The 26,505-nt window shown below is 35.2% G+C and overlaps 3 protein-coding genes across 8 annotated transcripts; all 3 read left to right on the plus strand.

Annotated features, from left to right (window-relative positions):
• The first annotated feature begins 2,653 nt into the window (after positions 1–2,653).
• On the plus strand, positions 2,654–8,932 carry LOC117693907 (olfactory receptor 52A1-like). Its single transcript, XM_076911736.1, has 3 exons — positions 2,654–2,835; positions 3,647–3,822; positions 6,552–8,932. The coding sequence occupies exon 3, from the start codon at positions 6,772–6,774 to the stop codon at positions 7,729–7,731; it is 960 nt and encodes a 319-aa protein (XP_076767851.1). The 5' UTR covers positions 2,654–2,835; positions 3,647–3,822; positions 6,552–6,771; the 3' UTR covers positions 7,732–8,932.
• A 2,098-nt stretch (positions 8,933–11,030) lies between these two features.
• LOC117693331 (olfactory receptor 52A1-like) lies at positions 11,031–18,050 on the plus strand. Of its 4 annotated transcripts, none has more exons than XM_076939579.1 (4): positions 11,031–11,240; positions 12,007–12,182; positions 14,480–14,710; positions 15,863–18,050. In XM_076939579.1, the coding sequence occupies exon 4, from the start codon at positions 15,891–15,893 to the stop codon at positions 16,848–16,850; it is 960 nt and encodes a 319-aa protein (XP_076795694.1). In that variant the 5' UTR covers positions 11,031–11,240; positions 12,007–12,182; positions 14,480–14,710; positions 15,863–15,890; the 3' UTR covers positions 16,851–18,050. The 4 variants fall into 4 exon arrangements, with proteins under 4 accessions (XP_076795694.1, XP_076795702.1, XP_076795688.1 ...); XM_076939587.1 differs by lacking the exon at positions 12,007–12,182 and adding an exon at positions 12,903–12,968; XM_076939573.1 differs by having other exon boundaries at positions 11,031–12,182.
• Positions 18,051–20,109: 2,059 nt separating this feature from the next.
• On the plus strand, positions 20,110–26,359 carry LOC117713464 (olfactory receptor 52A1-like). Of its 3 annotated transcripts, none has more exons than XM_076911829.1 (4): positions 20,110–20,319; positions 21,088–21,263; positions 23,571–23,801; positions 24,953–26,359. In XM_076911829.1, the coding sequence occupies exon 4, from the start codon at positions 24,981–24,983 to the stop codon at positions 25,938–25,940; it is 960 nt and encodes a 319-aa protein (XP_076767944.1). In that variant the 5' UTR covers positions 20,110–20,319; positions 21,088–21,263; positions 23,571–23,801; positions 24,953–24,980; the 3' UTR covers positions 25,941–26,359. The 3 variants fall into 3 exon arrangements, with proteins under 3 accessions (XP_076767944.1, XP_076767989.1, XP_034365581.1); XM_076911874.1 differs by lacking the exon at positions 21,088–21,263 and adding an exon at positions 21,994–22,059; XM_034509690.3 differs by lacking the exon at positions 21,088–21,263.
• Positions 26,360–26,505: the final 146 nt, after the last annotated feature.

Consider the following 26,505-nt stretch of genomic DNA (forward strand, 5'->3'; position numbering starts at 1 on the left):
GATGGTTGAGACACCATATGGTGTTGGGAGCCCACTTTTAGCAGAAAGCGGCTATCAGCTTTGCAGCTATCTTGAGCCATATACTCTGTCATGAGACTTGGATTACAATAGCCTACAACAACTGAGCACACTCTGATAACATCTTGCTTTAGATACCCAGGACTTTCCTTGGGTGTGAGAGATTAAAGGTGTGTGAGATTAAAGGTGTGTGAGATTAAAGGTGTGTGACTTAAGAGTGTGACTTAGAGATCAGATTTAGAGACAAGACCTAAGGGCATGATTAAAGGCGTGACCAAAAGGCATGGCTTAGAAGTGAGACATATAAAGGTGAGAGGCAGACAGAAGAGACTTCAGAGAATCAGACACTTTAGAGAGTACAACTAGGAGAACAATTTGGAGTAACAGAGATTCAGACACTAGGAGTGGGATTAGACATTAGACACTTGGAAGAGAACAAATTGAGTACAACTAGGAACTAGGAAGAGTACAACTAGGAACTAGGAACTAGGAACTCAAGACTTGGGACTTAGACTAGGAAGAGAGACTGAAGAATAAACGGGATTGAATCACACTTTGTCTGGTCTCCATTCTTCGAGTCCATCCTCACTCTCTCTCTTGCTGAACCCTGACCCGAGGACCAAAGTGGCAGCTTGGGCCGGGATACAGTGGCCGCCAAGTGTGGAGTGGAGAGAGCCACAATATTTTAGGCCGCCCAAAGTGGGCCAGCCTAGGCCCCAACATTTTTTGGCGCCCCAACATGGGGCTAGTGCGGTTCTCAACAATATGGTTGTTGGAAATTGAATCCAGGTGCGCAACTTAACCACATAGCCATCTCTCCAGCTCCTATGTCTTAAAACTTACACATCACTTTCTTACAGTGTTTCCCACAATTAATAACAAATGATGACTGAGCAGACTCTTTATTAATCTGTTAAATCTTTTAATGTTTATTTATTATGTACGAGGAATAATATTTTGAGGGTACAAACCTTATATTACAAGCTTGTTACACTCACGCGACCTTTTTGGTTAGTATTACTGTAGTACTATTGTATAAGAGCTGTTGTAAAGTTAACACATTTATCTTACTACAGAATTGCATTCTGTTTGCCATGACTAAATACAAAAAAAAATAGAATTATTGGGAAATAATAAAGATATCATTAATTTGTTTGGAACCTATCAGTAGATAGAAAAATAAAAACAATAATGTGTTATTTGAAAAATAAACCATGATGTTCTATTTTACGGTTGTAAATTAAATATATTTAGGGAAGTAATAAAATTATATTAATATTGTTTATTTTCACATATGAGAAATGAGAGGTAATAGACAAAAGAAAATTTTGGTAGAAGTCAGAGATTGATGAGACAACTTCAAACAATTAAATGAAGTAGAAAAACTAAAACAGAAGTGAAACCTGGAGGAATAATAAAATCATAGGTAAACTTCAAAGAAAGGAAGAAAAAAAGTAGAACAAAGATAGTAAAGAAGTCCTTCAGAAGAGGAAGGAAGAATTGTATGAGCCAAATGGGTCAAGGACACCAGTAAGCCACTGCTCACCGAGTCAACTATGCAGGGCTAACATAGGTCCTGAGACTGGAGTCTATGTGAGACTAAAAGCTCTGTGAGACTATGGATTTGTGTTTAATATTTCAACATTCTGATATTTATCCAGTTTCACAATAATCTGTGAAGGCTTAGGATACACTGAATTAAATTAAAATGTCTCGTAGAGTCTACGTGGGTCTGTGCTAGGTCCGGTGTCTATGTGGAACTCCTAACAGTAGAAATAGGGTTGTCTCTGACTCTTTGTCTGCTCTTGGGATTTCTTATTTCCCACTGAGTTGCCTTGCCCATTCCTGATATGAGGGTGCCTACCTAGGCAAGGAACAATACAAGATACTGTATCTTCTGCCCTGTTTGTTTGATATCCCTGAGAAGCCTGCTTTTTTCTGAAGGAAAAGAGAAGAGGACTGTATCTGGAGAAGAAGGAAAGTCAGAGGGGGAAGCTGGTAGAAGTAGTGGGTGGGGAAACTGGTCAGGGTGTATTGCATGACAGAAGAATAAATTTTTAAAAAGATGAAAATTGTTAGAATTTGAATATAATATGTTTAATTCCCTAGAGAGTTAATTTTGTTTGTATCCTGAGCCTTAACAAATTATTGTGAAACTGGATAAATGTCAGAATGTTGAAATATTGAACACAAATCCATCCGTGATGATCCCTCAGGGTCAAGAGTATCAGGAAATTGAGTCTTTTTTTTTTTCTGAGGGAAATAAAGTTTCTAAGAAAACAGGTTGTGAACTACTTGTTCAAATGTTATAGCATCATCATGATGGTGTTGCCTGGGAACTTGACAGATAAAGGCAGATTTTTTTTTTTTTTTTTTTTTTTTTTTTTTTTTTTTGGTTAACAGTGTTATCTGTTTCATAGGAAAAATGAGTGACTTCCTAAACTCAGCATTTTAAATGTCTGCTAATTATTGGCATAATTGCATAAAGGCATAATCTTTAATGATATATGGCACTTTCTACCTAGGGAATTAGTAAAATCCCTAATGAAAACATATATATGTGTCACTTAGCAACAAACAATATTAAGGAAATGGTACAAATAATTTAAATAAAGCTCTTTCAAGGACTGTGAGTGTCCTGGAGAAAGATGCATAGATTCAGGCACAGTGGCTAACACTGACTACTCCAGCATGTGAAAGGAGGAAAGAGAAGGACCATGAGTTTGAGGTCTTTAGCTAGAGACATCTGGATAACTTGAGACTGTGTCTCAGGAAACCAACAAACTCACCAGATGACCCAACAGGAAAAAAAAAAAGGTACAACGATTATAATATGCCTCATTTGATTTTAATCTAACAGTTTGTAGAGGTAGCTTATTTATTTCTGAGTGTGAGTTGACAAAAAAGAAGAGTTTAGACTCTTCTTTTGGATAACATTGTATTTTCAGTATCATGTATTATGGTATTATGCTCTGAGTGGTTGCAAGGATTTAAAAATAACCACAGTAAGAGCAGAGCAAAACAATGGTGTAATAAAAATCTGGTGACCTTACAAAATGGAATGACAAATTTTCTGATGTTCCAATAGTGGGAACTTTAAAAAAAAAACATGAAGAATTAGATTTTAATTGTATTTAAAAGTAAAGTTATGGGATGTGGTTTACTCTTGTAGTTTAATTCTTTCTTGGCATTTACAAGAATTTGATTACCCACGTGTAACACATGAATTCACACAGGCGCACACACACACACACACACACACACACACACACACACACACACACGAAAATCACTGGAAAATGTTGCCAAACAGAATTGGCATCATTAAATATTTGATTGCAGTTGATGGTAGGCAGCACTTGTGCACTTATAAAAACAGTTGCTACTCATCTACTTTAGCTCCAGGTCTTGGCAGATGGCACAGTGTAGAAAACATATTTAGTTTTGATAGCCATATATTAAAATATCTCTATTGCTCATGTTTACTTGACCTTGCTATTGCAGTGTTCAGAATCCCAATGCTATGATGCAAGACTATAAAGTTCCTATTCTTATACTAATGAAAACACTTTGATTTTAAAATATAAGTGAAGCTGAAAGTGTATGTCTTGATGGTAATTTGTTTAAGGAAAACGAAGATATGATTCATGAAGATGACAACCCTCTTGGAGAGTTAGATATAAAGGATTATCTTGGCTCATGCTGTAGTGGAAAGTGCAGTGGCTCTTTTAGCAACATCTAAATGTGTTGAAACTTTGTGTGAATACACCCAGCCTAAGCCAGTCCAGGCTCCAGCCTTACCAGGTATGTTTTTCTCTCTACAGATTTTCAAGTGGGAATGACAGGTGTTTATTTTAGTAAAAATATGATAAAAATATTTTAAGAGTACTTGATTCAATTGCTTTTCCTGTTTTCTCTGTGTTTATTATTTTTTCATATTACAAGAATATTTTAAATTTATTGGATTCATGTGTCTTTGGTTTGTAAAAATTTTTGAGTATATCATATGATTATTTAATTTCTCCCTTCCAATTCATTCCTCTAAGCCCACTCGTATACTCCCCCACATTTTCCCTTTTAAATTGATAAAATTAACAGTAAACAGACTAAGGAGATTGAGTTTGCGTATTTAGGACTAATGCAGTTCTTGGTTATGTTTTTATGAATAATTACAAAATACATTATTGTACTTATAGACTCCAAAATAGCTAGACCTAAACTAGCTTTCTGGTCTATACTCAATTGTGATGATCTCCACAACTCTATAAAAATTTTAAGATGTAAAAGGAGTATTTCAGGATAAGCTGATAATTGTCTCTGAAGAAGCTTGAGCATAGTCCATTGACTAGTGTTGTGACTGAGTAGGTACAATCAGGAGCTCAGAGTTCTTCCATCTCCTGTTTATGAAAGGATTTGTACTTCGTATTATTTTCATTCTCCCATAAATGCTTACAATGTAAAAGTGAAGTCTATGCCTAACTGATAGAGTCCACATAAATGTCATGCAGGGAAGAAAAGGGAGAATAATCAACTGACATTTCATAATTTTTCTCTTATGAGGATCTTGATATGAGTAGATAAAAATAAATCATCTATGGAAGATATTGGGGTCAGTGCTTATATATGAGAAGTCTGCAGAAAAATTCTAAATATTTTTAAAAAGACAGATTTAAAAACATGATTAAAAGGGGGAAAGGATTTGCTAAGTAATTAGATCTCCTCCACAAAAAGTGAATATGCATTATATTAAAATATTTTTCAAGAAAATTTCTTTTTACTTAAATTACCTGTTTTGAGGCCATATTTCATTCTTTTTTCCACTTGATTCAAACAAATACAATTCTCAAATTATCACAAAAACTTCCCATAAAACTTTAGAATCAGCAAAATATTTTCATAATGTTCATGTACATTTAGAACAGTTTCATTATAATCTGCTGTGTTCTAATAAACATGCACTAACTAGTCTTTAAAACAATGGTATAAATAATCAGCTTGAACAGCTTACAATCTGATAAAAATAATTGAAGTCAAAGCTCCTCACACTTCCACAGCAGATAGGCACATGTTTGATGACTTCTGTCAAAAAAAAAAAAAACTTCTGCCAGCTAGAAGCCTTTTGAAGCTCTGAAGTGAACAGCAATGTCCACACTCCTGACATACCTCAGAGCTAACCCAAGGGCTGAAAGTAGCTGGGCAGTAAGAGAAACTAGTTCCCCAAGCATACAAAACACCAAAGCCTCAGAGGTCCACAGCAGCTCTAAGTTTTTGCTTCCAGTTTCTATAGAAAAATTTTCAGGTGAGAAACAATGCCTATATTCCCCTAGAGAGACATCATAAAACAATAAAAATATCTATGATCTTGCAAGTGTTGTACACACTGACCTGAGGTTTGTGCTTTCTGCTGTCTTTTAGAGAGCTGTGGGCTACAATACCTCCACTGGGACAGGAGACTAGATTATTCAAAACCAAAGTTCACACTAACCTACAAGCACTTTGTGGCAGTGAACAACCTGAAGTCTGTGTTGCTGTATACCTTTCATCTGGATTTGGGGAAAATTTCAAAAATATCCAGATATTCTTGACTGTCAAAACTATAACATACATGTGACACTTTATGTTTTCTACATCAAGACCCTGATCATGGGTGATCCATATTTAGGTTCTTAAAAATTAGACATTTTGCAGTAGAGAATTAGATATTAGCCCTAGTTGGAGGAGCTACCTGGGTGTGATATTGTCCTGAGGTTTAGCAGATACTTCCACTTTTAAAACAGGTAAGACTTGCCCAGACACAGTGCTTCCATCCTGCACACTTTGTCTTAAAGATTCTCTTGTAGACTTCCTCTTGTCTATAACAGGTAGTCTAACCTAATACTGAGGAAAAGTTAAATCATCCACAGCCAAGTCACCAAATACAACTGAAATAGCCAATGGTCACTCAAAAGTCTACATGTAGATACTGTGAGTTTGAATTGGTTCACGACAGAAACATTGGTCTTTTTTCTCCATGAGGACTGATGTTTTTTCACTTTCATTCAAACTGACTCAGTACATGTTTGATTCACTTTCTAATGTTCTACTGAAGAACAATAAAAAATCTGATCCATTAAAGGAACACTGTATTGTACCATTCTCTTATAATCACAACCACTGTTTAGAGAAGCCACAAACTATTCAATATGTTGATATAAAGACTAATTTTAAGATGATTAAAAGTCTGTCCAAAATTCCCCATGGGAACAGATGACAGTGATCAGAATAATATTGTGCTAGGGGCAGATTAGCTCATAAATGATGCTCTCATGGGATCATGCGGCAGAGGTCTCTTCTAAGAATTCAAACTCAAAATAATTTCTCAGTTTGCTGAACACGGGTTGGCTTCTAGAACAAAGAACAGAAAATGGGAACTTTCAAGCAAACAAGTGATGGTCAGTACTAGGTAAAACAGTGCTCTCACTGGTGTATTTGCATGTAAAAAAAAGTTCTGAAATCCAGACACTTGAAATTTTGCCTCTTTCATGTCATTATAGAAGTCTTCAAGTGAGCATCTTCCTCTTGTACAATTGACAAGCATCATAGACCTTTCATGATCAACGGAACAAAGAGCTACTGGAGACCACGATCTTTGTTATAAGTACACTGAGGTTGAGTACTACTCTGACAGAGAATGAGCTCAATTAAAGACAGATATTTTCATCTTCCTCCACCATTCTTCTTTTCAAATATCATGCTCAGGGGTGAGAAGACAGAATGCTGAGCTCCATGAATCTGAACAACATGACATATCTGAATCCCGGAACTGTCATATTGATTGGAATTCCTGGACTAGAGCATGCACAGTTTTGGATTGGATTTCCATTCTTTACCGTGTGTCTGGTGGCTGTTTTGGGAAATATTGTTTTATTAATCATCATCCCAGCTGAGCGTAGCTTACACCAGCCCATGTACATCTTCCTGGCTGTGCTGGCAGCTACAGACATAGGACTTTGTGCAGCCATTGCCCCCAAAATGTTGGCCATATTTTGGTTCAGGGCTTATTCCATGGCCTTTGATGCCTGCCTAGCTCAGCTGTTCTTCATCCATACTTTGCAGTGCATGGAGTCTGGCATTCTGTTGGCAATGGCTTTTGATCGCTACATTGCCATCTGTGATCCCCTGAGACACACATCTATCCTGACACCTTCAATTCTAGGCCGGATGATAGTGGTGGTAGTAATTCGAGCAGTAGTGCTAGTAGGCCTGTTACCCATCCTAATAAAAAGACTGCACCATTTTCGATCCATTCAAATTGCCCACTCCTACTGTGAACACATGGCTGTGGTGAAGCTTGCAGCAGATGATGTGCAGGTTAATAAGATATGTGGTCTCTTTGTGGGGTTTAGCATTCTGGGATTTGACATGATTTTTATCCTCATATCATATGCCCTGATTTTCCAGGCTGTTTTTCGCCTTCAACAGAAGGAGGCACGGCTCAAAGCCTTTAACACCTGCACAGCTCATATCTTTGTTTTTCTAGAGTTTTATATTCTTGCTTTTTTCTCCTTTTTTAGCCATCGTTTTGGCCATGTTGTTCCCTCCACTCACATTCTTCTGTCAACCATCTACCTCCTCTTGCCTCCTGCTCTCAACCCTATTGTCTATGGAGTAAAAAACATGGTCATTCGAAAGCGGGTGGCACAGATCTTTCTTCTAGATCATGGATGTCAGTAGTGATCTTCCAGACACTTACTGCCTTACACAAAAGGCTGTTACCTTATAGAAATGGCTAAGGTTTGGGCTCTGTGCTCACTGTAGGGTTTCAACTCCTCCTCATGGAACATGAAGAGATTCAATTCCACAATTATAGATAGACTGAAATAAAAACTATACAGTTATACAGAATAAGATTGATATCATGTCGTCATCTCTGTTATGTTTGATTTCTATTATATACCTCATATCTTCCTGTGTTTAAATATCTTTATTCTGCAATACATGCAGTTTATTTTTTAAAAATAAAAGCATTAGTTATTTACTGATTGCCCTAACTTATATTTTTTCCCAAAATGCTTTATTTATTAATATTTGTATAAACATATATAGGTATGCATGTATACATATATAAACAATAATTAAGCAATAAGATGTATTCAAAAAGTATGGGGGGTTGGGAAAAGTGGGAGGAAGAAGAGAAAGGGGAAAATTATGTAAATACAGTGTTCATATATGAAATTCTCAAAAAGGAATTCAGTTTTTAAAATGTTCAACAGATTAACTAACATTTTACAATATGAAAATAAATATGACCTATAATTATGTTAAAGGACATTTTAACTCACTACAAACTTTGATGTTTAAAATGAGACCAATAAAGATTATTTTACCCAGCATACTATCAAAAACCACAATAATGTTTTATAATTCAAAGTATTTCTGAGAACAAGAAAATAGATTTTCAGGAGCTACCTAACTTATATTTCATATGGTAATTCATATATGGGTTCATTTTAATTATTGCTTATCTTATGTCATTCTTATTGTTTAGTTTTCCTTATATTTTAAGATAATAATAAGTAAGATGTAATGAAATTAGACTTCAATGTGATTACTATGCTAATAATAACTTATTAAAATATTTTTATTCTAAATAATTTCTTATATACTTCTAATTCATTCATTGCCATCAGGCAGTACTATTTGCACTTTGTTCCAGTATAACCTTTGAATTTTTCAGTTGTGTACCTATGTTTGTATATGAGTATGTGTGTATAAATCATCTGTTTGTAACTTAGGAGAATAGAGAGATGTATCAGTGATTATGAGCACTTGTTACTCTTGCAAGAGTCCTGAGTTTGGTTTCTATCATACAGACCATGGTTCACAACTTCAGGTAACTTCAGGTTCAGGGAAGCTGACACCTTTTTCTCATTTCTGTGGGTAGAATGCATATACTTGTTGAAAATTCATATATGAAGAAAAGACACTCATATCTATAAAATAAAATGAATTAAAAACAAATAGATAATTAAAAGTAAGTGAATTAAATTTCTTTTTATTTATTTATTTTTTATTAGATATTTTATTTATACTTCAGATGCCATCCCCTTTCCCCATTCCCCCCCCGTTAGAAAACCCCTATCCCATGCCCCATTTTCCTTTTTGCATTTATACATTTGTTTAAAAATGTAAATCATAGGCTTTATAAGTTTGGTATTGTTCAATCAGAGGTGTAACCCACTACCCAACCTAGATATAACAACTATCTTTGACTGGTGGAGATACATGAACATCTGCCTCCCTGTCTCCCCCCTCTTTCTCTCTTTCATCACCTAGCTTCTCCTCTCCTTCTTCTTCTCCTCTTCTTACTCCTTCTCTTCCTCTCAGTACTCCTCCCACCTTAGCTCCTCCTACATATCACCCTTCCTGTTAAAATGAAACTTTTCTCTCAAAATACAATTAGAGCATAATTATGCCAATTTGTACCAGTGAGGTACAGGATAGTCCTAATACGCAGTCCATCCTTTTGTTGACTAACCAGCACCTCTGTCATCTATCCTAACTAAAACATTTAGTTCTGAACCTGGCTTTAGGATGAATGTCAGTTGACGACCATCTACTCAAATCTTTTCTCTCAAGGTAAATAGCTATAAGTTTTCAACCCCGTCAGAAATCCAGAATGACTGAATTAACTATAATTGTGGGAAGCACAAAGCATAGCTTCTAAAACTTGGCCAATTTATAGAGACCTCTGAACACCTGGACACTCTCTCTACTTCAAAATGTTGGAGCATCTGTTCTATGAATTAAATTTCAAAAAAGCAATTAATAGATAAAAATTTAGAGAAACAGCAAAACATCTCTCCAGCTCAAAATAAATAACTGATATAAAGAAATGAAGTTATAAACTGTATTCTACATATATTATATGACAATAAACATTTGGAATAAATATGTGGCAAAAATAAATAATATACATATACTTAATATACTTGCAAGGATACCAGGAGAACATAGCTCACAGAATCAACTAATCAGTGTTCCCATGGGCTCACTGAACCTGAAGTGACAATCACAGAGCCTGCATGGGGCTACACTAGTTCCCTGTACTTCATGCTTTTGTAGCTTTGTGTCTATGTGTGACTCCTAACAGTGGAAGTGGGGGTGTCACTGACTCTTTTGTCTGCTCTTGGGATTATTTTTCTCCTATGGGTTACCTTGCTGCCCCATGAATGGAGGTTTGTGCCTATCCTTATTATATCTTGTTGTGAGATATATATATATATATATATATATATATATATATATATATATATATATATATATCACGGAGAAGCCTGCTCTTTTCTGAAGAAAAACAGAAGAGGACTGGATCTGGAGTAGATGAGAAGTGGGATGGGGAGCTGGAATGAGTGAGTGGTGGGAGGAAAAACTGTAGACAGAAGGCATTATATGAGAGAAGAATGAATTTTTTAAAAACATGAAAATTTTCAGTACTTAAAAAATTTTGTTTACTTCTCCAGAAACAGAGTTTATTCTGTGTCTATCTTTAGCCTTTCCTAATGATTGTGATGCTGGATAGAAATATTGAACACAAATCCATCAGTGATGATCCTTCAGGGCTGAGAGCATCAGGAAATTAAGTCACATTCTGAGGGGAGTAAAGTTTCTGAGAAAATACATTGTGAAATGTTTGTTCAAGTGGTATAGCATCAGCATGATGGTGTTTCCTGGGAACTTGACATATAAAGGCAGATTTTAATTTTTTTTGTAGCCAGTGTGTTACTGGTATCATAGGACAAATGAGTGACTTCCTAAACTCAGCATTTTCAATATCTGCCAATTATTCATGCTGAATGCATGATGGTTAACAACATCTGGAACTCTCTACCTTGGGAATTAGTAAGATTCCCTGATGAACCTGTGTGTGTGTGTGTGTGTGTGTGTGTGTGTGTGTGTGTGTGTCACTTAGTGACAAACCATATTAAGGAGGGAACTATGTGCTAAGTATTCAAATAAAGTTATTACAAGGACTGTGAGTCTAATGGAGAAAGGTGTATTAGACTCAGGCATGGTGGCTGACCTTGAATACTCTAGCACTTGAAAGGAGCAAGGACAAGGACCATGAAGTCAAGGTCTTTTCAGTTACATGGCAAATTAGAAGCCACCTTGGATAACTTGAGACTGTGTTTCAAGAAACTAACCAACTCACCAGATGACCCAACAGGAAAGAAGATGTATTGGTAATAGGCTTCATTAGAATTCGCCTAACAGTTTAGAGCATTGGCTCATTTGCCTCTAAGTGTGCATTTAGAAGTGAATGCTGACAAAAAGACATTTTAGACTCTTTTTAGGATAACATGGTGAACTTGTATTTGGGGCTATCATGAATTATCTTGTGTGTGGTTAAAAGGAGATTAAAAAATAGCCATTGTAAAAGCAGTGGCACATTTAAAACAAACAAACAAACAAACAAACAAACAAATCTGGTGTCCTAAAAAAATGGGATGATAAATTTTCTGATGTTTTGATAGTGGGAACTTGGAAAGACATATTCCTGAAGTAGATTTTCAGTGTATTTAAAAGTAAAATGATAGACTAATGTTTCCTCTAGTAATTTAATTCTTTCTTGGTATTTTCAAGGATTTATTTACCTTTGTATAACACACAAATTCACACAGACACATATATAGCAGTGGAAACCACAAAATCGACATTCATTAAATAGTTGACTGCAGTTGATAGGCACTTGTTCATTCACAAGAATAGTTGTTCCTCAACTACTTTAGCTCAAGGTCTTGGCATATGACACAGTTGCAAAGGATACTTAGCCTTGATAAGTACATATTAAGAAATCTCTGAAGCTCATGTTTACTTGACCTTGCTATTGCACTTGTCGGAATCCCCACACTATGATGTAAGAGTATATAGTTCCTATTCTTATACTAATGAAAATACTTTAAGTTTAAAATATAAGTGATGTTGAAAGTATGTGTCCTGATGCTTAAGGTAAACAAAGGTATGATTCATGAAGATGACAACCCTCTTGGGGAGTTAGATATAAAGGATTATCTTGGCTCATGCTGTAGTGGAAAGTGCAGTGGCTCTTTTAGCAACGTCTAAATGTGTTGAAACTTTGTGTGAATACAACCAGCCTAAGGCAGTCCAGGCATCTGCTTTACCAGGTATGATTTTTTTTTTCTCTACAGGTTTTCAAGTAAGAATGATGAGAGTTTATTTTTGTAAAAATGTAATAAAAGGTTTATGAGTACCCTATTCAGTTACTTTTTCTTGGTTTATTTCCTTTTACATTTTTTCAAAAAATAAGAATAATTTGATTCCATTAACCTTTAATTCTTTTATTTTTTGAGATTATGATGTAATTATATAATTCTTCTCTTTCCTTCCTATAAACCCTGTCATATACTCTTCCATATTTTCCCTTTTAAATTGATAAAACTAGCAGTATACAGACTAAGGATATTGTATTTATACAGTTAGGAATAGTGCACTTTCTAGTATGTTTTTAAGGATAATTACATAATACACTATTGTACTTACAGTCTCCAAATATTTTAGGACATAAACCAGCTTTCTTGTCTATACTCAATTGCAATGAACTCTATAAGTCTATAATTTTTTTAAATGAAAAAGGATTTTTTTTCAGGATAACCTGCTAATTATCTCTGAGAAAGCTTGACATGTGTTTGAATAATGAAGGAAATAGGATAAAGACAGAACAAGAATGTACCTTTAAGGTTCAGGGTCTGATACATCTGTTCAGGAAATGTTTCTCTCAGGGCAAAGACCATCCCAGCTTCCTTTGCCCTTCCTAATAGCATTAGTTATCACTCTGTTTTCTTTCAGGAGACATTGATTACATGTTTGTAACTGTGTTATTTCAGAATCCTAAGGTTCATCAAGTTGAGAATCTACTCTCTCTTGGAGGAATGGAATTTTAGGAAACTAAGGTATATGCTAACCCTCCATCAAGTTTCTACATGATTCTAAAACCCTCAAAGGAATAGCAAGAATTTCATGATTTAAGAAATTTGAACTTTTAAATATAGTGAATAGAATTCAAACAAACAAAGAAACAAATAGCCAACTCGAGTAGCAAACTAGTTAGATATTCCTTGTCATTTATACCATAAAATGTGACAGCTGCTCTTGTAAGTGTCTGTGACAAACATCTTTGTCTCTAGCCCCCTCTTTTCCTCTTTTCTTTTTTCTCCTCCTTCTCCTCCTTCTTCTTTGTCTTGATTTGTCTTCCTCTCTATTACAAAGAATCTCTCATTTCCCTTTTGTTCTGTTTATTTTATTCTTTAGTATTCTAGTGACTATTATAGTTTAGAATAACATGCTAGATTTTAATAGACTTTCATATATTTAGTGAGAGTTGTTCCAAGTACTGATTCATCAGAAGATTATTTAATTAATTGTATAATTAAGGTAGATATCTTTAATTTATCAATGATAAAACTGAAAAACAGAATTAATCAAATTTTAAAAGTAGAAAATGGACATCAGGTGCTGGTAGCCAGATCACAGTACTGATTAATATCAAGCCTTTGTTTAAATATGTATTGAAAACATAATCTAACAAAGGTGCTTTCATACAGTGAGAGAAGTAGATTTCATTTTTGCCTATAAACTGTTAGGAAATTATCAAGTGATCAAAGAGACTTCTGTAATTTCTGGTGCATCAAATCATATGTGTCAAAATCAGCATGGAGTTCTTTCAGCATTTCTCCCACCATAATTTCCCCAGTTATCAAATAAAAACAACAGGGGAAAATGCTTTTCACATATGTTAGTTTATATAATTGATACTTTCGACTATTTGGACCACAGTCCATTCACTAGTGATACTGAGTAGAAAGAATCAGAAGCTCCTGATTTTTTTCATTCAGATTGTAAAACTGAAGTCTATGTTTAAATGATAGAGTCCACTTAAGTGTCATACAGGGAAGAAACAAGACAGTTACCCAGTAATATTTTATAATTTCTTCTCTTATGAGCACCCTTATATGAATATAAATCCTCTATAGAGAATATTGGGGTCAGTGCTTATCTTTGAGAGGATTGAAGAAAAATTCTAAATATTTTTTTAAAAAATACACTGATTAATAAAGCCATGATAAAAGGGAGGAAAAGGATTTGCAAAATAATTGAATCTATTCAAAGCTTTTCAAGAAACTTTTTATTTTAAATTACCTGTTTTGAGCCCATATTTTATTGTTTTATCCACTTGATTCAAGTAAATGTTAATTCTCAAATTTTCACAAAATTTTCCATAAAACTTTACAGCCAGCAGAATATTTTCTTCATATTTATATATACATTAGCATACAGTTTCATTATTTAGCTACTGTGTTCTAATAAATCTTCACTGGTTTCTAAAAACAATGTATTAAATAATCAGTTTGCCCAGCATATCATATATAAAAGCTTTTAAGTAAAACTTATATTTTCATAACAGCCAAGCATGTGTTTGTAGCCCCAACGAAAAAATGTATGCCAGCTAGAAGCCTTCTGAAGCCCTTTATAAACAGCCATGTTTTGGGCTCACACAAATGACATCTCTTGGAGCTAACACAGAAGCTGAATGTAGTTTGGCAGGAAGGAACAATTGTTCCTCAAGTACCCAAGACAGCAGAGCTTCAGAAGTCCACAGCAGTCCTGCTTCCAGGTTCTTCTGAAGAAATTTCAGGTGAGAAACACCTATCTCCCCCTAGAGAGATGTCATAAATCAGAATGAAAATACCTATGACCTTGTGATTGTTATACACACTGACCTGAATCTTGTGATTCATGCTTTCCTTTAGAGAGTAGTGGGCTGCAGAACTGGGACCTGAGACTAGATTATTCAGAACCAAAATCCACACTAACTCTCAAGCACTTTGCTGCACTGAACCACCTAATGTCTGTGTTGGTGTATGATTTTCATTGGGCAGTATGGAAAGTTTCAATAATATCTATATATTTTTGACAGTCAAATCTGTAGCATATATGTGGCAATATATGTGTTCTATCTCAAGACTCTGATCATAGGTGATCCATATTTAGGTTCTTAAAAATTAGGCATTTCATAGTAGAGAATTACATATCAGCCTTAGTTGGAGAAACTACCTGGGTTATCTTCCTGAGGTTGAGCAGATACCTTCACTTTTAGAACAGGCAAGATTTGCAGAGGCACAGTGCTTCCATCTTACATACTTTGCCTTACAAGTTTCTTTTGGAGACTGACTCTTGTCTACAACAGGTAGTCTAACCTAATATTGGGGAAAGGCAAAATCATCTACATCCAGCTCACAAAATGCAACTGAAATTGCCAACGGTTACTCAAAGTCTACATGTATACATTATGAGGTTGAATTGGTTCAAGAAAGAAACATTGTCTTTATTCTCCATAAGACCTGACTTTTTTTTTTTTTTTTTTTTACCACTTTTCTTGAATGGTTCAATAGAACATGTTTTATTCACTGTCCAATGTTCTACTTAAGAACAATAAAATTCTAATTCTTTAAAGGAACATTTTATTTTACCATTGCATTTTATCATCACAACCTCCACAAACAAAAGCAACATAACTGTTCAGAAACATAACTGTTCTTGAAATATAGACTAATTCTAATATGATTAAAAATCATTCCAAAATTTCCCTTGAGAACAGCTAACAGTGAGCCCTTGCCTCTGCTACCATGACAAGCATCATAGACCTTTCATGACCAACTGAACAAAGAGCTACTGGAGACCATGATCTTTGTTAAAAGTACATTGAGGTTGAGTACTACTCTGACAGAGCAAGAGCTCAATTAAAGATTTAGATATTTTCTCCTCTCTCCTACATTCTTTATTTCAGGTGTCATGCTCAGGGGTGAGAAGACAGAATGCTGAGCTCCATGAATCTGAACAACATGACATATCTGAATCCCGGAACTGTCATATTGATTGGAATTCCTGGACTAGAGCATGCACAGTTTTGGATTGGATTTCCATTCTTTACCGTGTGTCTGGTGGCTGTTTTGGGAAATATTGTTTTATTAATCATCATCCCAGCTGAGCGTAGCTTACACCAGCCCATGTACATCTTCCTGGCTGTGCTGGCAGCTACAGACATAGGACTTTGTGCAGCCATTGCCCCCAAAATGTTGGCCATATTTTGGTTCAGGGCTTATTCCATGGCCTTTGATGCCTGCCTAGCTCAGCTGTTCTTCATCCATACTTTGCAGTGCATGGAGTCTGGCATTCTGTTGGCAATGGCTTTTGATCGCTACATTGCCATCTGTGATCCCCTGAGACATACATCTATCCTGACACCTTCAATTCTAGGCCGGATGATAGTGGTGGTAGTAATTCGAGCAGTAGTGCTAGTAGGCCTGTTACCCATCCTAATAAAAAGACTGCACCATTTTCGGTCCATTCAAATTGCCCACTCCTACTGTGAACACATGGCTGTGGTGAAGCTTGCAGCAGATGATGTGCAGGTTAATAAGATATGTGGTCTCTTTGTGGGGTTTAGCATTCTGGGATTTGACATGATTTTTATCCTCATATCATATGCCCTGATTTTCCAGGCTGTTTTTCGCCTTCAACAGAAGGAGGCACGGCTCAAAGCCTTTAACACCTGCACAGCTCATATTTTTGTTTTTCTAGAGTTTTATATTCTTGCTTTTTTCTCCTTTTTTAGCCATCGTTTTGGCCATGTTGTTCCCTCCACTCACATTCTTCTGTCAACCATCTACCTCCTCTTGCCTCCTGCTCTCAACCCTATTGTCTATGGAGTGAAAAACATGGTCATTCGAAAGCGGGTGGCACAGATCTTTCTTCTAGATCATGGATGTCAGTAGTGATCTTCCAGACACTTACTGCCTTACACAAAAGGCTGTTACCTTGTAGAAATGGCTAAGGTTTGGGCTCTGTGCTCACTGTAGGGTTTCAACTCCTCCTCATGGAACATGAAGAGATTCAATTCCACAATTATAGATAGACTGAAATAAAAACTATACAGTTATACAGAATAAGATTGATATCATGTCTTCATCTCTGTTATGTTTGATTTCTATTATATACCTCATATCTTCCTGTGTTTAAATATCTTTATTCTGCAATACATGCAGTTTATTTTTTAAAAATAAAAGCATTAGTTATTTACTGATTGCCCTAACTTATATTTTTTCCAAAACGCTTTATTTATTAATATTTGTATAAACATATATAGGTATGCATGTATACATATATAAACAATAATTAAGCAATAAGATGTATTCAAAAAGTATGGGGGGTTGGGAAAAGTGGGAGGAAGAAGAGAAAGGGGAAAATTATGTAAATACAGTGTTCATATATGAAATTCTCAAAAAGGAATTCAGTTTTTAAAATGTTCAACAGATTAACTAACATTTTACAATATGAAAATAAATATGACCTATAATTATGTTAAAGGACATTTTAACTCACTACAAACTTTGATGTTTAAAATGAGACCAATAAAGATTATTTTACCCAGCATACTATCAAAAACCACAATAATGTTTTATAATTCAAAGTATTTCTGAGAACAAGAAAATAGATTTTCAGGAGCTACCTAACTTATATTTCATATGGTAATTCATATATGGGTTCATTTTAATTATTGCTTATCTTATGTCATTCTTATTGTTTAGTTTTCCTTATATTTTAAGATAATAATAAGTAAGATGTAATGAAATTAGACTTCAATGTGATTACTATGCTAATAATAACTTATTAAAATATTTTTATTCTAAATAATTTCTTATATACTTCTAATTCATTCATTGCCATCAGGCAGTACTATTTGCACTTTGTTCCAGTATAACCTTTGAATTTTTCAGTTGTGTACCTATGTTTGTATATGAGTATGTGTGTATAAATCATCTGTTTGTAACTTAGGAGAATAGAGAGATGTATCAGTGATTATGAGCACTTGTTACTCTTGCAAGAGTCCTGAGTTTGGTTTCTATCATACAGACCATGGTTCACAACTTCAGGTAACTTCAGGTTCAGGGAAGCTGACACCTTTTTCTCATTTCTGTGGGTAGAATGCATATACTTGTTGAAAATTCATATATGAAGAAAAGACACTCATATCTATAAAATAAAATGAATTAAAAACAAATAGATAATTAAAAGTAAGTGAATTAAATTTCTTTTTATTTATTTATTTTTTATTAGATATTTTATTTATACTTCAGATGCCATCCCCTTTCCCCATTACCCCCCCCCTTAGAAAACCCCTATCCCATGCCCCAATTTCCTTTTTGCATTTATACATTTGTTTAAAAATGTAAATCATAGGCTTTATAAGTTTGGTATTGTTCAATCAGAGGTGTAACCCACTACCCAACCTAGATATAACAACTATCTTTGACTGGTGGAGATACATGAACATCTGCCTCCCTGTCTCCCCCCTCTTTCTCTCTTTCATCACCTAGCTTCTCCTCTCCTTCTTCTTCTCCTCTTCTTACTCCTTCTCTTCCTCTCAGTACTCCTCCCACCTTAGCTCCTCCTACATATCACCCTTCCTGTTAAAATGAAACTTTTCTCTCAAAATACAATTAGAGCATAATTATGCCAATTTGTACCAGTGAGGTACAGGATAGTCCTAATACGCAGTCCATCCTTTTGTTGACTAACCAGCACCTCTGTCATCTATCCTAACTAAAACATTTAGTTCTGAACCTGGCTTTAGGATGAATGTCAGTTGACGACCATCTACTCAAATCTTTTCTCTCAAGGTAAATAGCTATAAGTTTTCAACCCCGTCAGAAATCCAGAATGACTGAATTAACTATAATTGTGGGAAGCACAAAGCATAGCTTCTAAAACTTGGCCAATTTATAGAGACCTCTGAACACCTGGACACTCTCTCTACTTCAAAATGTTGGAGCATCTGTTCTATGAATTAAATTTCAAAAAAGCAATTAATAGATAAAAATTTAGAGAAACAGCAAAACATCTCTCCAGCTCAAAATAAATAACTGATATAAAGAAATGAAGTTATAAACTGTATTCTACATATATTATATGACAATAAACATTTGGAATAAATATGTGGCAAAAATAAATAATATACATATACTTAATATACTTGCAAGGATACCAGGAGAACATAGCTCACAGAATCAACTAATCAGTGTTCCCATGGGCTCACTGAACCTGAAGTGACAATCACAGAGCCTGCATGGGGCTACACTAGTTCCCTGTACTTCATGCTTTTGTAGCTTTGTGTCTATGTGTGACTCCTAACAGTGGAAGTGGGGGTGTCACTGACTCTTTTGTCTGCTCTTGGGATTATTTTTCTCCTATGGGTTACCTTGCTGCCCCATGAATGGAGGTTTGTGCCTATCCTTATTATATCTTGTTGTGAGATATATATATATATCACGGAGAAGCCTGCTCTTTTCTGAAGAAAAACAGAAGAGGACTGGATCTGGAGTAGATGAGAAGTGGGATGGGGAGCTGGAATGAGTGAGTGGTGGGAGGATAAACTGTAGACAGAAGGCATTATATGAGAGAAGAATGAATTTTTTAAAAACATGAAAATTTTCAGTACTTAAAAAATTTTGTTTACTTCTCCAGAAACAGAGTTTATTCTGTGTCTATCTTTAGCCTTTCCTAATGATTGTGATGCTGGATAGAAATATTGAACACAAATCCATCAGTGATGATCCTTCAGGGCTGAGAGCATCAGGAAATTAAGTCACATTCTGAGGGGAGTAAAGTTTCTGAGAAAATACATTGTGAAATGTTTGTTCAAGTGGTATAGCATCAGCATGATGGTGTTTCCTGGGAACTTGACATATAAAGGCAGATTTTAATTTTTTTTGTAGCCAGTGTGTTACTGGTATCATAGGACAAATGAGTGACTTCCTAAACTCAGCATTTTCAATATCTGCCAATTATTCATGCTGAATGCATGATGGTTAACAACATCTGGAACTCTCTACCTTGGGAATTAGTAAGATTCCCTGATGAACCTGTGTGTGTGTGTGTGTGTGTGTGTGTGTGTGTGTGTGTGTGTCACTTAGTGACAAACCATATTAAGGAGGGAACTATGTGCTAAGTATTCAAATAAAGTTATTACAAGGACTGTGAGTCTAATGGAGAAAGGTGTATTAGACTCAGGCATGGTGGCTGACCTTGAATACTCTAGCACTTGAAAGGAGCAAGGACAAGGACCATGAAGTCAAGGTCTTTTCAGTTACATGGCAAATTAGAAGCCACCTTGGATAACTTGAGACTGTGTTTCAAGAAACTAACCAACTCACCAGATGACCCAACAGGAAAGAAGATGTATTGGTAATAGGCTTCATTAGAATTCGCCTAACAGTTTAGAGCATTGGCTCATTTGCCTCTAAGTGTGCATTTAGAAGTGAATGCTGACAAAAAGACATTTTAGACTCTTTTTAGGATAACATGGTGAACTTGTATTTGGGGCTATCATGAATTATCTTGTGTGTGGTTAAAAGGAGATTAAAAAATAGCCATTGTAAAAGCAGTGGCACATTTAAAACAAACAAACAAACAAACAAACAAACAAATCTGGTGTCCTAAAAAAATGGGATGATAAATTTTCTGATGTTTTGATAGTGGGAACTTGGAAAGACATATTCCTGAAGTAGATTTTCAGTGTATTTAAAAGTAAAATGATAGACTAATGTTTCCTTCTAGTAATTTAATTCTTTCTTGGTATTTTCAAGGATTTATTTACCTTTGTATAACACACAAATTCACACAGACACATATATAGCAGTGGAAACCACAAAATCGACATTCATTAAATAGTTGACTGCAGTTGATAGGCACTTGTTCATTCACAAGAATAGTTGTTCCTCAATCTACTTTAGCTCAAGGTCTTGGCATATGACACAGTTGCAAAGGATACTTAGCCTTGATAAGTACATATTAAGAAATCTCTGAAGCTCATGTTTACTTGACCTTGCTATTGCACTTGTCGGAATCCCCACACTATGATGTAAGAGTATATAGTTCCTATTCTTATACTAATGAAAATACTTTAAGTTTAAAATATAAGTGATGTTGAAAGTATGTGTCCTGATGCTTAAGGTAAACAAAGGTATGATTCATGAAGATGACAACCCTCTTGGGGAGTTAGATATAAAGGATTATCTTGGCTCATGCTGTAGTGGAAAGTGCAGTGGCTCTTTTAGCAACGTCTAAATGTGTTGAAACTTTGTGTGAATACAACCAGCCTAAGGCAGTCCAGGCATCTGCTTTACCAGGTATGATTTTTTTTTTCTCTACAGGTTTTCAAGTAAGAATGATGAGAGTTTATTTTTGTAAAAATGTAATAAAAGGTTTATGAGTACCCTATTCAGTTACTTTTTCTTGGTTTATTTCCTTTTACATTTTTTCAAAAAATAAGAATAATTTGATTCCATTAACCTTTAATTCTTTTATTTTTTGAGATTATGATGTAATTATATAATTCTTCTCTTTCCTTCCTATAAACCCTGTCATATACTCTTCCATATTTTCCCTTTTAAATTGATAAAACTAGCAGTATACAGACTAAGGATATTGTATTTATACAGTTAGGAATAGTGCACTTTCTAGTATGTTTTTAAGGATAATTACATAATACACTATTGTACTTACAGTCTCCAAATATTTTAGGACATAAACCAGCTTTCTTGTCTATACTCAATTGCAATGAACTCTATAAGTCTATAATTTTTTTAAATGAAAAAGGATTTTTTTTCAGGATAACCTGCTAATTATCTCTGAGAAAGCTTGACATGTGTTTGAATAATGAAGGAAATAGGATAAAGACAGAACAAGAATGTACCTTTAAGGTTCAGGGTCTGATACATCTGTTCAGGAAATGTTTCTCTCAGGGCAAAGACCATCCCAGCTTCCTTTGCCCTTCCTATCTCTTTGGAATAGCATTAGTTATCACTCTGTTTTCTTTCAGGAGACATTGATTACATGTTTGTAACTGTGTTATTTCAGAATCCTAAGGTTCATCAAGTTGAGAATCTACTCTCTCTTGGAGGAATGGAATTTTAGGAAACTAAGGTATATGCTAACCCTCCATCAAGTTTCTACATGATTCTAAAACCCTCAAAGGAATAGCAAGAATTTTATGATTTAAGAAATTTGAACTTTTAAATATAGTGAATAGAATTCAAACAAACAAAGAAACAAATAGCCAACTTCGAGTAGCAAACTAGTTAGATATTCCTTGTCATTTATACCATAAAATGTGACAGCTGCTCTTGTAAGTGTCTGTGACAAACATCTTTGTCTCTAGCCCCCTCTTTTCCTCTTTTCTTTTTTCTCCTCCTTCTCCTTCTTCTTTGTCTTGATTTGTCTTCCTCTCTATTACAAAGAATCTCTCATTTCCCTTTTGTTCTGTTTAGTTTATTCTTTAGTATTCTAGTGACTATTATAGTTTAGAATAACATGCTAGATTTTAATAGACTTTCATATATTTAGTGAGAGTTGTTCCAAGTACTGATTCATCAGAAGATTATTTAATTAATTGTATAATTAAGGTAGATATCTTTAATTTATCAATGATAAAACTGAAAAACAGAATTAATCAAATTTTAAAAGTAGAAAATGGACATCAGGTGCTGGTAGCCAGATCACAGTACTGATTAATATCAAGCCTTTGTTTAAATATGTATTGAAAACATAATCTAACAAAGGTGCTTTCATACAGTGAGAGAAGTAGATTTCATTTTTGCCTATAAACTGTTAGGAAATTATCAAGTGATCAAAGAGACTTCTGTAATTTCTGGTGCATCAAATCATATGTGTCAAAATCAGCATGGAGTTCTTTCAGCATTTCTCCCACCATAATTTCCCCAGTTATCAAATAAAAACAACAGGGGAAAATGCTTTTCACATATGTTAGTTTATATAATTGATACTTTCGACTATTTGGACCACAGTCCATTCACTAGTGATACTGAGTAGAAAGAATCAGAAGCTCCTGATTTTTTTCATTCAGATTTGTAAAACTGAAGTCTATGTTTAAATGATAGAGTCCACTTAAGTGTCATACAGGGAAGAAACAAGACAGTTACCCAGTAATATTTTATAATTTCTTCTCTTATGAGCACCCTTATATGAATATAAATCCTCTATAGAGAATATTGGGGTCAGTGCTTATCTTTGAGAGGATTGAAGAAAAATTCTAAATATTTTTTTTAAAAAATACACTGATTAATAAAGCCATGATAAAAGGGAGGAAAAGGATTTGCAAAATAATTGAATCTATTCAAAGCTTTTCAAGAAACTTTTTATTTTAAATTACCTGTTTTGAGCCCATATTTTATTGTTTTATCCACTTGATTCAAGTAAATGTTAATTCTCAAATTTTCACAAAATTTTCCATAAAACTTTACAGCCAGCAGAATATTTTCTTCATATTTATATATACATTAGCATACAGTTTCATTATTTAGCTACTGTGTTCTAATAAATCTTCACTGGTTTCTAAAAACAATGTATTAAATAATCAGTTTGCCCAGCATATCATATATAAAAGCTTTTAAGTAAAACTTATATTTTCATAACAGCCAAGCATGTGTTTGTAGCCCCAACGAAAAAATGTATGCCAGCTAGAAGCCTTCTGAAGCCCTTTATAAACAGCCATGTTTTGGGCTCACACAAATGACATCTCTTGGAGCTAACACAGAAGCTGAATGTAGTTTGGCAGGAAGGAACAATTGTTCCTCAAGTACCCAAGACAGCAGAGCTTCAGAAGTCCACAGCAGTCCTGCTTCCAGGTTCTTCTGAAGAAATTTCAGGTGAGAAACACCTATCTCCCCCTAGAGAGATGTCATAAATCAGAATGAAAATACCTATGACCTTGTGATTGTTATACACACTGACCTGAATCTTGTGATTCATGCTTTCCTTTAGAGAGCAGTGGGCTGCAGAACTGGGACCTGAGACTAGATTATTCAGAACCAAAATCCACACTAACTCTCAAGCACTTTGCTGCACTGAACCACCTAATGTCTGTGTTGGTGTATGATTTTCATTGGGCAGTATGGAAAGTTTCAATAATATCTATATATTTTTGACAGTCAAATCTGTAGCATATATGTGGCAATATATGTGTTCTATCTCAAGACTCTGATCATAGGTGATCCATATTTAGGTTCTTAAAAATTAGGCATTTCATAGTAGAGAATTACATATCAGCCTTAGTTGGAGAAACTACCTGGGTTATCTTCCTGAGGTTGAGCAGATACCTTCACTTTTAGAACAGGCAAGATTTGCAGAGGCACAGTGCTTCCATCTTACATACTTTGTCTTACAAGTTTCTTTTGGAGACTGACTCTTGTCTACAACAGGTAGTCTAACCTAATATTAGGGAAAGGCAAAATCATCTACATCCAGCTCACAAAATGCAACTGAAATTGCCAACGGTTACTCAAAGTCTACATGTATACATTATGAGGTTGAATTGGTTCAAGAAAGAAACATTGTCTTTATTCTCCATAAGACCTGACTTTTTTTTTTTTTTTTTTTACCACTTTTCTTGAATGGTTCAATAGAACATGTTTGATTCACTGTCCAATGTTCTACTTAAGAACAATAAAATTCTAATTCTTTAAAGGAACATTTTATTTTACCATTGCATTTTATCATCACAACCTCCACAAACAAAAGCAACATAACTGTTCAGAAACATAACTGTTCTTGAAATATAGACTAATTCTAATATGATTAAAAATCATTCCAAAATTTCCCTTGAGAACAGCTAACAGTGAGCCCTTGCCTCTGCTACCATGACAAGCATCATAGACCTTTCATGACCAACTGAACAAAGAGCTACTGGAGACCATGATCTTTGTTATAAGTACACTGAGGTTGAGTACTACTCTGACAGAGCAAGGGCTCAATTAAAGATTTAGATATTTTCTCCTCTCTCCTACATTCTTTATTTCAGGTGTCATGCTCAGGGGTGAGAAGACAGAATGCTGAGCTCCATGAATCTGAACAACATGACATATCTGAATCCTGGAACTGTCATATTGATTGGAATTCCTGGACTAGAGCATGTGCAGTTTTGGATTGGATTTCCATTCTTTACTGTGTGTCTGGTGGCTGTTTTGGGAAATATTGTTTTATTAATCATCATCCCAGCCGAGCGTAGCTTACACCAGCCCATGTACATCTTCCTGGCTGTGCTGGCAGCTACAGACATAGGACTTTGTGCAGCCATTGCCCCCAAAATGTTGGCCATATTTTGGTTCAGGGCTTATTCCATGGCCTTTGATGCCTGCCTAGCTCAGTTGTTCTTCATTCATACCCTGCAGGGCATGGAGTCTGGCATTCTGTTGGCAATGGCTTTTGATCGCTACATTGCCATCTGTGATCCCCTGAGGCACACATCTATCCTGACACCTTCAATTCTAGGCCGGATGATAGTGGTGGTAGTAATTCGAGCAGTAGTGCTAGTAGGCCTGTTACCCATCCTAATAAAAAGACTGCACCATTTTCGGTCCATTCAAATTGCCCACTCTTACTGTGAACACATGGCTGTGGTGAAGCTTGCAGCAGATGATGTGCAGGTTAATAAGATATGTGGTCTCCTTGTGGGGTTTAGCATTCTGGGATTTGACATGATTTTTATACTCATATCATATGCCCTGATTTTCCAGGCTGTTTTTCGCCTTCAACAGAAGGAGGCACGGCTCAAAGCCTTTAACACCTGCACAGCTCATATCTTTGTTTTTCTAGAGTTTTATATTCTTGCCTTTTTCTCCTTTTTTAGCCACCGTCTTGGCCATGTTGTTCCCTCCACTCACATTCTTCTGTCAACCATCTACCTCCTCTTGCCTCCTGCTCTCAACCCTATTGTCTATGGAGTGAAAAACATGGTCATTCGAAAGCGGGTGGCACAGATCTTTCTTCTAGATCATGGATGTCTATAGTGATTTGCCAAACACTTACTGACTTACAGAAAAGATTGTTTCATTGTAGAAGTGGGTAAGGTTTGTGCTCTGTGCTCACTGTATGAGTTTCCTATCCTCCTCATGGAACATGAAGGAATTCAATTCCACAATTATAGATGGACTGAAATTCAAATGAGCAATTAATAGAGAAAAATACCGTGAAAGACATCTCTCCAGTTCAAAATAAACTACTGACATGAAATGAAGTTATAAACTGTATTCTACATATATTATTACATGACTATATAACATTTTGAATAAATATGTGACAACAAAGATTAATAGTGTAAATATACTTAAAATACATCCTGGATGATATAAGTTTTAATACAGTACTGTAGGTGGATTCTTGTTTTATTCCACAGATCAGTATATATGCCTAGAACTGTTAACCCAATAAAAATCCTAATTTTTGGCATCTCATGTGTAGACTCATTACAGCTGTCTTTCTAAATCGGCTATGTGTCAAAATGACATCTAAATGTTTAAACACACACAGAGACACAGATGCACACACACAAGTACACACACACACACACACACT

The sequence above is a fragment of the Arvicanthis niloticus genome, chromosome 1 (assembly GCF_011762505.2).
Source record: "Arvicanthis niloticus isolate mArvNil1 chromosome 1, mArvNil1.pat.X, whole genome shotgun sequence".
Lineage (NCBI taxonomy): Eukaryota > Metazoa > Chordata > Mammalia > Rodentia > Muridae > Arvicanthis > Arvicanthis niloticus.